Genomic DNA, 12,539 nt, shown 5'->3' with positions numbered 1-12,539 from the left:
TATGAATCGAAGGATACCCTAAGGTATATTTTCTGAAAATTTTATTCAAAAATTCCAAAAACTGACGTACAGAGCACGAGTTGAAGTGAAAAACGGATTAAGGTCGACTTTTTCAAAAAAGTAACTTTTTTGGCTTTAATTTTTAAACTAAAAAAGTTACAACTTTTTGTCTTAAGAAAAAAAGAGGCGCAATCAAATTTTACATCCATATATGTCTTTTGAAAATTAAAATTCGAAAATTTTTTCTAAAGCCTCCAGGGGACTTCGTTTTCGCACGAAAAAATTTTATATGCCCTTATTGCATCCGGACCCACAATTGTTCATCAATCGTTAAAGTAATAAATTATTACTTATTTTCAACAACCTTAAACTTGTTTAAACAATATTTTTTCACAAATTATACTTCATGAAATTCAAAATTTCAACAACTAGCATTACGTTTACAAAAATAATAAATCGTATAAATATAATATTACTGCCTTAATTACCACAATAATTTTTCCAGGTACCTTAGTATTTGTTTTTTAAAAAACAAGAGTACTGAATTACTTTTTGTGATATTTGTAATCAGATAGGAGATCTGTCATTGACAAGAGAAATTCAAAACGCAACTCCGACCAAACCGTTTAATAAACTCGAGCAAAAGTTTTTGTCCCTAACTCAAGATTTTATCAGCTTTACTACAGGCACTCCCGTTATCTGTTAATTAAACTCTTATTTTCAGTATACATTTATTTATTTTCAATCGCATGTAAACAAGTGGAATTCATCCCTGAGAAATTGCCACTTTTTGGTAACAGATGACGCCAGACCGTTTTCGTAACCGTACCCAATAGGAATAGGAAAAACTTTTAACGTCGATAAAGTAGATGCCTCGATTAAAAAAATCGAGAAACATCTTAGAATGTGATACTCGAAAATCCGTCCAAGTCCCATCTTGAGAAATGTTCTTCTTCATATAGTAATTAAAATTTTCTAATGGTTATATATTCTTGTGAATTGTTTGTACTGGGGTGAAACAATTAAAAGTTATACCAAACCAAGAATAATAAAATTTCGCCCGGAGGCAAAAGACAAGGCGAGTTCAACGCTGAGCCCCGCCGGTTGGTTCACTGTCAACAATAGTTATGAGCAGATCGATTCAACGTCAAAAATAAGACGTCAAGAATTATGAAAGTGAGTTGAAAAACTCCGAAGAGTAAATTTGATCACATTTCTGGTGTTGCTATGTTTCCAATTTGAAATTTAACTTTTATTTTTTGAACCAAAAAATTAAAATCATTCTACACAAAAATTGCATGAATGAACTTAGTCACGTGATCTCGACTTTATCGACGTTAAAGTTTTTTTTCCGCTAGAAATTGCTAAAAATGCTTTAAAAATAATGATAGGTTACGTGTGTGCAGATACTTATTTGCTGATTTGCAACGAATGTGCAAATTTTATTGCTTACATTAATTTTTTTCAGGTTTAGACGATTTAGTCCGAAATTGTTGTAAGTGCTCAATATACGCGAACCAAAAAATCCGAAATGCATCGAATCAAAAATTATCTGCAAAGTGCTATAACTCGAATGGTAATATCCTATTTCATCGATTTACAAATAAACTTTCTTTAAAACTATAAACATATTAATGTATACAAACGTTCTTTAGTACTTTTCATTTACTCTGTCAAATTTTAAACACGATATCTCAATCCGTGTGGACACAGTGAAACCCAAAAAAAAATGCTTATAACCGGGGACTAGTTTGGTCACGTGGCCACGTGACCAAACTAGTCTTTCTATGTATTGCTCTCTTGTAATTGGGTTTAATCCAATATTGTGAGGAACAAAACGTAATATCAGTAATCTTTGCACGGTAGAAATAGTCAGACTAAAAGCTTGACTACTACTAAATCCAAAAATTACTTTAAAAATATCATCGGATAAGTTTTGACGCATTTTACATCAAAATGTCAGAAGATCCTTTTTTCCCACATAACGAACGTTACCACCAGGTTTAGGCACAGGATCACAATATGTGTACAACTCTCTAAACTTATGACGTGTTATATTGGGCTTATGGCTCTGAATTCATTTTCTGAAAAGCTTTCTTTATTGTCAAAATCAGGCTCATCAATTCTGGCTGATTGTCGTAAATTCTGCAATAAATTCTGCAGTTCTGTGCCGAATAAACAATAAGGCCTACTGACTAGATGTAAACCGTCCAATAAAATGTGCGGTATGAAGCCTTTGGCCTCTAAATGCTGAAAACAACAGTGAGCCGATTCGGGAACGTGGATATTTTTTATAATAAAAATATTGACCTGGCACTCGACAGAAGAATTGCGATCTGACACTTTTGCGCATCCAGTTCTTCACAAATACGCACCATTGCGCGAGGATCTAATCGAACATCACATACATAACATTGTATTATATTTCGTCCTGCTATGCTAGTTTTAATTCAGCAAGTATTATGCAAACGCATTATGCAAACATAAAAACTTACGTGTACATCCACAGTTTAACATATGCGATGTAGACGCATGTATCTATTGTACGATGTATCAATTCCAAAGTAGTCTATCTGTTGTAAGATGTATCTGTTCCAAAGTAGTCTATATCAAGAAATGAGAATAAATAATCCGGTAGCCACTAACACTTCTGTATGCACTAACAAGTCCCCGAGATAACTCTATTTTAAAAGGTCAAAAAAGGCCCCTGATTACAAATAACTTGGGAAGGTTTTCGAAATATGGGTCAATTTTTGTTCAAACCATTTTTGTAAAGAATTAGATTATTTATAGACAAAAAAATCATACAATTTTTTTTAGAATGACTGAGCAAAAATAAAACTTTTTTCCGTCCTGCACATTTTTCGTACGATGAACCGTTTGCAATGTACAGCGTTATAAACAAATGATATTTTAACAAAATTGCTATATTTGCAAAGTGTGGTTCAAAGGTTGTTATTTTGAAGAGAAAACCCTTTATACTCTTTATTTATTAATAAACAATCACCCCGATCAACAAGTGTCATAATGTTGCTTCAGATTGCTGTGAAAGCTTTATCTAGCATTATTAACATAATTTTTTGTTACTAATTGCTTTTGCTAAATTGTTTATAACAATTGATGTAAATAATGACCATCAATTACCATAATTGACTTTAATTTTTTTATCAATCCTTGACACATGATTAAACTTTTCACTTTCTTGATATTTTCTCTTTCGCTCAATTAAGAAAATCTATTTCATCTTAATTTTTTTCTTAATCCATGGCACACAATAAAACTCTTCACTCTTAATTTTCTTAATTGGGCTATTTAGTGAATAACATAGGTTATATATAATGAAGGTCAGATATCGACAATGCTACCCAGGATAATTACATTGCTTTTGGTAACGTTAAGGTTATGATAAAAGGTGTTCGCTAATAACTTGAAAATTGTGGCTTTTAGGGGAGGGTGTGATAATTAAAAAGAGACTTTTCATAAGGTCATAAATAAATAATGGCTCGTTGTACAAAAAAATGTCACAAGGTGAACAGTTTGACTTAGTGCCATTGATTAATAAAAAAATGAGTAACAATCGATTTTCTTAATTGAGCGTTCATTGGTGTTAAAAATAGTTATTAACAATAAGGGTCAGATATTGAAAATGCTACCCACGATAGTTACATTCTTAATAATAAAATTAAGGATATCAAAAAAATGTGATCGCTAATAACTTGAAAATCGTGGCTTTTAGAAGAGAGTGTGCCTATAAAAAAAGACATTGTTTATAAGGCCATAAATAAATAATGGCTCATCATACAAGAAAATATCAAGAGAGTGAGCAGTCTTATTCAGTGCCAATAATTAATTAAAAAATTGATAAAAAATCGATTTTCTTCATTGACAGTTCTTGTTAAAAACAATAGTTATAAACAATAAAGGTCACATGTTTGAATGCTACCCAAGTTCAGAATGTCTTTTCCCTTGATTTTTTTGAAAAATCTTGATATTGCCATGTTAGTGCAATTACAATGCTTTTAGTAGCTGGACTGGATTTTCCTTTGATAATTGGACTGATCTACAGTCTATTATTCATTGTCTGAACTGTCTTCCACTTTTAATATTTCGAGCAGTATTCACATTGCCAGGACAGCGACATGATTTCGCCTATCATTGTCAGGACATCGCCACTTTGTTGCCCTTATTAGCTGGACTGTTCTTATTAGTATTTCTAGTATTGCGAGTGATAGTGCTGATCGCAGTTTATTGGAAAATCTGCACCTCATCTTCAAGTTTCGAGCGGGATATTAGATTCGCTTGTGGTAATATTTTTCGCGTTCAGCTTTACCTATCTCAAAAACTTTTGATTTTTAAGACTAGTACGAATTAGGATTTTTTGATCTGGAGGTTTTGAACTATATTATATTGCAATTTCAGACAATTTGACCGAGGCCGAATTTTAATGTAAATTGTGCGCGGTCCTTTATGATTTTTCATTATTTTTCGTAGAATCAAAATTTGAATTTTCGATTTTCCAAAAAAGTTAAAAAAGTTATGATAATATTTGTAGGGTATTCAAAAGGCAACATTTTTCTCTTATGCACTTCTTTCCTATCGTCCGTCTTTTGTCTTGAAACTTGTATTTTCGTTTTTTCTTTAATTTTGTAAATTCACACAGGATGTTTGCAACCTGGAATTTTCAAATATTAAAGAAAAGTGTTATAAAAAATGTTGAAAATTCTCTTTTCGGGATTTTTACCAAAATGGCTGGCTAAACAACTGGACCTTTGGTTTAGGAAACTCAAAGAGTACACCAAACCCTAATTCAGCTGTCAAATATTTCGAAAGTAAAGGGGAAACTGTAGGTTTGGCTAAGGACATAAATGACTGCAGCGACATCTATAAGAAAACCGGATATACAGTCTAGTGCCCCCTGGAAATTGTAAATACAACCTTATACCCAAAAAACAGGAATATTCTGTTGGTGAACTTTTGAACTGTTAGAGAGGGAAACTTAGCAACGAGAGAGACAGCGAATCTTCAACCATTTTTATTGTACCCTTGAATTTGGTTTGAGTTCTTGTTTCTCAGCTTGCCTGCTCAGCTGAAGGAAAATATAGAAAATTGAAAAATATTTCGTCTACACAATCTACGTGAGATATAATATATTCACATCCAATTCAGCGGTTTTCAAGTTTCCTAGGACAAAAAAGAAGTTTTTCAGGTACCTTTCTAAATATGTTTCATATGCGAAATTTTCTGTGCGGCCACAAAATCTGATATAATAAAAAAAAGATTTTTTTTGGTAATTCAATTTACCACGGTGAAAAATCACAAGGCTGAAATCGAAAATATTTTAAAGATTCATATTCTTTCAACTGGATAATTTAATTAAATTTTTTACAATCCAATAATGTGCTGCTGTTAATATAATCAAAGTGAGTGCAATTTCGTATGAAATGGTATTTTTTTATTAGAAATAGTAAAAATTTGACTGATTTATCGCCCTTTTAGCCAATTTAAGTTTAATTTTCAATTAAGAAATTAAATATTCAACAGAATAGTCGAATTTAAAATAAATTAAGGAATTTTCAACTTAAATGATGAAACAACAAGCAAGACAATAAATTATGAAACCAGTAGGTCAACTTTCAAACCAAAAGATACCATTTTTTAATCTCAAAGACGAATTTTCTATGAAACAGTTAAATTTTCAAACCCTGAAATAATAATTTTCTACCAAAAAGACAAACTTTCAACAAAATCATTTAATTTTCAACCAACGAGAAGGGTTTTCAATAAAAATAATTAATCTTTAAGAAAAAATTTAACAAAGTAGTTTAACCTAGAAATTCTATTTTCTAACCAAAAAGACGAATTTTCAACATATGAAGATTTTTCAGTCAAGAAGAAAAAAAAATTAATTGAAGTGTCAAGTGAAAATATGAATTGTTTTGTAAAACAGTTGCATTTTCAACCTGAAACTATTAATTTACCACCAAAAGAGTTAATCATTATCCAAAAAGTTGCAGTTTAACCGGCGAAAAAAGAAATTTTAAACAAAGAAATTAGTTTGCTACCAATGAAGATGAAGTTCTAACTCAAACAGATAAAATTTAACAAAAAATGGAAAGGTTATATTTTTCTGGTGAAAAATTGTATTAAAGTTTGAAAATTAAAAAAATTTCAACAAAACAGATGAATTCTCAATTAAATATTTGAAACTTCATACAAAATAATTAATTTTTAACGAAGTGGTTAAACTTTTACCTAGGTAGTTGAAATTTCATTATAAAAAAATCCATTTTTAACCGAAAATGAAATAGTTAAATTTGCAATTAAAAAATTAATTTTAAACTAACGATGTAATACTTGATATTCCAAGCACAAAGGATGACTTTCTAATTAACTTTACTCTGGCGAAATTTTCATTTTACCTGGCCCATCAGATGCTAGAATCTGTTGTAAAGTTTCTAAGGTGCAATCTCTTATATACTGATAGTATGACCTACAGGTATACTATTCTTTACTAGTAAAAGTGAACTTTGTTTAAAATATTTTTAGACAAAAATGATTTGATTAAAATTTTCTTTTAATAAAAAAGTTATTAAAGTAGAAAAAATTGGAAATAGATGATAAGCTTTGAAATGCTTTCGATATCTTTGTTATATATTCACCGCGATAAAATGAACAATCTCGTGCTGAAAAGGTGTGTTTGCGAAATTCAAGAACTTTTTCAATTTTTTTCAGTTAAAAAATTCAATGGCTATTTCATGTTATTCCAGGTAAAAAGTTCAAGAACTTTTCCAGGTTTCCAGAATGATAGTGGGATGAAATTTTATCCTAAAAAAACAAAATTAAAATGTCTTTTGCTCTATTTTCAGTTGCTTCTCAAGAGGTTGGAGAGATCCATATATTAGGATCCACAAATTTCCTAAACTTCATAAAAGTTTCGTGGAAGTAAAAACAATAAATGGACAGTAAAAAAGTGAATGCAAATATGGTTATTTGTTCCAAGCATTTTAAAAGAGAAGACTACAGCTTAGCAGGTAAGTTTATATTTTAAGGTACATACCTATATAAAGTTAAATTCTAACATATTTTCCTGAATTTCCCAGACAAATAGTTATTGTTTTATATAATCGAAGTATTTTTATTTTTCTAAATTGATGCAAGAGACATGAACCCGAGTTCTAACCTCAAACTTCAATTTCTAAATATTTAACAAATATTTGTAAATAGTAAATATTTTTTTAAAAAAGGAACCCTGCTCCGTTTTTTAAAAATCAAATTTAAATACTTAAAGTTGTGGACAAAGCCTAGAATTTGATTAAGTATTTAATTAGTTTTACATAAAACGACAAGATCTTTAAAACCTGCGGAATAATATGCGATTAAATTCAATCTTGTCATATTTCATATAAAAAGAATGCAAACGAGTAATTTTTTCGCTTGAGAACAAATTATTTCAATTCGAATTTTGAGTTTAATAATAAATATGCATATTGACGCCTTAAATTGCAAAATAAAAAATTTTATATTGAGGATAATTAATGTTTTTTCCAGATAAAATAATTTTCAGTTGTAACTTGAGAATATATATTTTTTATAGTTGTTCATGTAGGGAAGAGATTTTTAAAAATAACAGCTGCACTATGTGGTAATTTACCAGTATCAACGATTGACATTTTAAAGAGAAATTTTGAAGATCTAACTGCATTAAAATGTAGAGAAGAGCAAAGAAAAGATCGTGAAAGTAATAAGGAAAGAAGAGCTGGCCAAGATTTAGTTGAATCTTTTACAAGCAAGCCTCATGAATCTCTAATCGCAACTCAGATAATCGATTCCGAAGACATCGAAAAAGTTGTTTTAGAAGTAGGATTAGAAGAAGCGGCTAACGAAAAAACTGAAGATGAAGCGATTTTGAAAAAACCTGTTTTAGTTGACGCAGAAATATTAGTGAGAAGCGGGTATTTGATAGAATCTCATTTTTCAGCTTTTATAACAACTGAAAAAGAGTTGAGTGCTGTCACACAGGCAAATTAACTGTACGCGATAGAATTATTTTAACATTTATGAAATTAAAACAAAATGTAAGTTACGCATTTCTAGCAGTTATGTTCACGTCTTGCTCAGAACGGCATATTCCTAATGTCATTTGTAATGTACTCGAAATTTTAGGTAATTCTTGAAAACATGCAAATGTTATGCCATCCAAAAATGAAATGTCGCAAAACATTCCTTCTTGCTTTGAACAATATAAGAACTTTCTCTAATATTAGACTGCACCAAAATTGAAGTACAGAAACCTAAAAATTTATGTGATCAACTATTGATGTACTCCTTTTACTCAAACTGAAGCGCTAAATCACTCCATTATCGCAAGTGCAAGAGTACATATCGAAAGATTGAATCAATGTCTGAAGGTATTCTAAATTTTAGGCAGTAAAATGCCTTCATGTTTGAGTGAAAAGTCTGAGCATATTATGACTGTGATAGCTGCGATTGTAAATTTTTGTTCGCATATGCTAAGCAATGAGAGGTTTCTCAGTTAATTGCATTAGAAAATTTTTAATTGATTTATTGAAAGAAAAGTAAAAAAAGATAACTGAAATTTACTTTTTGCATATTTTTTTACATTCTCATCCGAGAAGGTATTTTATTTAGTTAAAAATTATTTTTCGCTGAAACTTTTGGGACTGGTAAATAATACGAAACTGTATGTCTGGCGGGCAGATTTTTTATTTTATAAACCTTCGCAAATGCACACATGGTGAATAATCTGATGGAAATAAACTTGTTTTATCCCAGACAATAGTTTTTGAACGTAAGATAAATTTAATTCGATCGGTATTACGATGAAATTTCGTCAAATGATGCGTAAATTATAAAATCTGTTTTTGGAAGTTTTAGAAGAGCCATCTCCAATTGAACTTGAGCGTAGTAAGCGTGTTTTTCTTTTAAGGTTCTTTCAGGAACTTTAATGTAATTTAATTCGCCAATAATTTCTTCAGCTGTTTTTGATTTTCCAGAATATGGACATTTTATCTTAATCAATTTTTCAGGTTTTTCATCTTTGAAAATGATTCCATCGAGAGAGTAACCTATCCAAGGATTCTCAGGAGAAACAATTAAACCAAATTTCACAACTTTAAGTTGGTATTTTTTTCAGCATAAACTTGACGAGCACGTTCTTCATTTTCAATACCATGTTTCATTTGAACAGTTGCTTTAAAATGTTTAGGATAAAAGTATTTAATCGATTTTTTCCCAGTTAGGCTTAGAAGAATTAGTCGTTATATAATTATAATTCTCTACGTCGACATCTACTGGTGCATGTCGTCCATTCTTAATAGAATATTTGATGAGGATACAAAATTTAAAAAAATAAATGTTTGTAGAACAATTGTACAATAATAACGATTTCAAGCAATGGGCTTGGAAGTTCCTTGAAATTTCAAGTTACACTTCTAAAAATTATAAAACAAAAAAGCATTATATAAAATACGAAATAACAAAGGATTCAATAAAATCAATCCTACATGTGCTTCGTGAGTGCGGAATCAATATTGCAATTATAAAGCAAGTCCTTTATCGTCGCTACATCATCTGGTTCAACGTTCATTTCATATTCTTTATCAAAGGCATTCGTAAAACAATCATGATTTCGGAGTGGAGCTGGCTCATAATTTTACAATGATTTCGCCTGTGGAGTATTCCATAAGCATTTTGCATCCATACAGGAAGCGATTTCGAGTTCTTTAATATCTGATCTGCAATTTTAAAATACCATAAATATAATTGAATCTATGTGAAACTTAACAAAGAAAGAATTTAATTTATAGTGCTAAAACAGAAGTTACTAGATATAAATATAATTAACGATAATTCTAATGTGTAATAATACTATTACCTGAAAATTAAACATCCTTTTCTTTTTAAGGAAATAATTTTGTAGAATTAAACAATGTGACCAGTTTCGTAATTTATACTAAATTATTAAATATATGTATTATTATCTTATCTGAACTTGATTAATACTTTATCCTCAATATGAAACTCTAAACGATATTGTCGATTTCGATTGTCACACTACTCGATTTTCATTGCTATATGCTTGAGACACGAGTTATGAATGGGTTAAACAGAGTTGGAAAATAATGAAAAAATTGTCGCGATTGCTCGTTCTTTCATAGCTACACGCGTAATGGAACGTTACACGCGTTTTCTTGATGTCAAATGATCCCAACGGAGCTGGCTTGATCTGCGCTTGCTTGGATTTGAGTGACGTTCATTGGCTACGGTGCGCGTCTGTACTTGATTTTTAAATACGCACGCGAACTAGAGCCAAAGAGCGACACACAGTTCAAGCATGCGCAAGTATTTTTGATTACTGTTGGGAATAATAACCGAATAAAATTTCGAGGTCGATAATACCAATCAACGCTTCTCATTTACCACCACCTTTCCACCCATTCCACTGCAATCGCAATACAGGGCATCTGCTTGATAGTTATGATCGAATTCTTATTTCAATTTAAGCCTCTCTACTTGTTATTTATGATCGTATTTTTATTTCAAGTTTGGAAAGAACATTTTAAAGCCTTCAAAGCATTTGAACGAGCTATCTGGACCATTAAATATATCTACCTGAGTGCCTGCGGAGAATTTCTCCGAGATTTTCACAGCCTTGAGAATCTTTAGCATATACTCAGATTTCTATCGGTAGGGTTAGTATATTTGTTTACTCTATTATTTTTTAATAATATAAACATTAACATTAAGTAATATTTCTATGAAGCATGGAATTTGTTATTAAAGTCCATTGCTGGTGGAAAATGCGATAACAAATTTTGAGGTTAAGAATTAATTTTAGAATACAAAAGCGAACTGCTGGTCGCAGAATTAGATAATTTTGGCCACTTTAATTTTTCCGTTTTCTACAGGTTATTAAAAATTTTAATTAAAACAGATGAAATTGACACCAAATAGTAAAATTTTTAACATAAAAGATGAATTTTTAATCACAACGATTAATTTCTAATTAAACAAGATTTTATAAAAACAAATAATAGAATTATAAACCAAATTAATTTTCAATGCAAGAACAATATTATAAAAAGAATTTAAAATAAAATAGAATTTACTTATAAACAGGCAGGTTCTACACATTATTTAGCAGAATCCTTCAGCGATTAAAATTCTTTTATAGTAAATTACGCAAGACGTTTTTTCCCGATCTGAGACAAAAAAAGTCGAATTTGGGCATCTATGTTAATAATAATAAAAAACAGATTAATTTTTCGCCCATAAAATAATTTTTAACTAAAAAGATGAAGTTTCAACAAAAAAATATCAAATTTTAAACAAAAATACAATAATTGAGTTTGTAGTTTATAAAAGTTAATATTCGATCAAAAAAATGAAATTTTTTACAGACTATTTCGAATTTTAATTTAAAAAGATGAACTTGACACCAAATAGTAAGAGTTTTAACAAAAAAGATAATATTTCAAACACAAAGATTAATTTTCTATTAAAAAAATGGTTTCAAACAAATAAAAGAATTTTCAACTTAATTAATTTTCAATGCAAGAACAATATTATCAAAAGTATTTAAAATAAAAAAGAATTCACTTAAAATCAGGCAGGTTGCACACATTATTTAGCAGAATCTCTCAGCGATTAAAATTGTTTTATAGTAAATTATGCAAGACATTTTTTCCAATGTGAGACAAAATAATCGAATTTGGACATCTATGCTAAGAATAATAAAAAACAGATTAATTTTTTACCCATAACATTAATTCTCTACAAAAAAAAACGATTAGTTTTCAACCAACAATGATATAATTAAAATTTTCCTTAGACATTAATTTTTAACAAACAAAACAAATCAAGAAAATAGTTCAATCCTAAATAAACAAGATAATATTTTAACAAAGAAAAATAATTTTCTACCAGAAAAACGAATTTTCAAATGAAAAAATTAATTTAACAACAAACAATTAAATTTCAACAAATTAATTGAAATTTTACTAAAATAGATGCATTTGATGATATATACATAGTTGAACTTTCAAGCAAACAGATTTATTTTCAACCAAGAAGATTAATTTTATATAAAAAAGACTATGTTTGAAACAAATAAAATTGAATGAATTTTCAACCCAAAAATATCCATTTTTGATTCCAAATTTCAGTGTTCCACTAAAAGCGGGATAGTTAAATTTTCAGTTAGAGAGTTTAATTTTTAACAAAAAAATCTGCCCGCTTCCCGGGGACAATCTCATCGCGCGCTACGCGCGCGGCTCGCTTCGATCGCAAGTTTGAGCGCGACTAGGGCGCGCGACGGTTGAATCTCGCGCTTCGCTCTCGAACATGATTACACTTCCCGCTCGCATATTTATTCTTTGCATTTGGAATGCTTGAAAAAAACTTTATCAAAAAGATCGCTTTTAGATGGCAGTATTTATATGCGTCTTCATATTCTGAATTGTCTACTTAATTGAGTATAGTCAAAGATTAAGTTTCTCAAAGCTCTGTAGGCTTTGAGG

At 29.9% G+C, this 12,539-nt stretch overlaps 1 protein-coding gene across 2 annotated transcripts in view; it reads right to left on the bottom strand.

The window, feature by feature from the left end:
- Positions 1-8,728: 8,728 nt before the first annotated feature.
- The window catches only part of LOC117172691 (UPF0764 protein C16orf89 homolog), a 40,468-nt gene continuing 36,657 nt past the window's right edge, over positions 8,729-12,539 (bottom strand). The window contains exons 7-8 of one of the 2 annotated variants that reach the window (XR_004467045.1): positions 9,525-9,755; positions 8,729-9,452 (exon numbers count right to left, since the gene is read on the bottom strand). Coding sequence is in view for 1 of the 2 variants with exons in the window: in XM_033360836.1 (XP_033216727.1) it covers positions 9,674-9,755 (82 nt within the window). In the remaining variant the exon portion in view is untranslated. Of the gene's footprint in view, positions 9,756-12,539 lie in introns of both variants that reach the window. The other variant, XM_033360836.1, reaches the window with a different exon arrangement.

This window comes from Belonocnema kinseyi, chromosome 5 (assembly GCF_010883055.1).
Source record: "Belonocnema kinseyi isolate 2016_QV_RU_SX_M_011 chromosome 5, B_treatae_v1, whole genome shotgun sequence".
Classification (NCBI taxonomy): domain Eukaryota; kingdom Metazoa; phylum Arthropoda; class Insecta; order Hymenoptera; family Cynipidae; genus Belonocnema; species Belonocnema kinseyi.
This window is presented reverse-complemented; position numbering and strand designations above follow the sequence as displayed.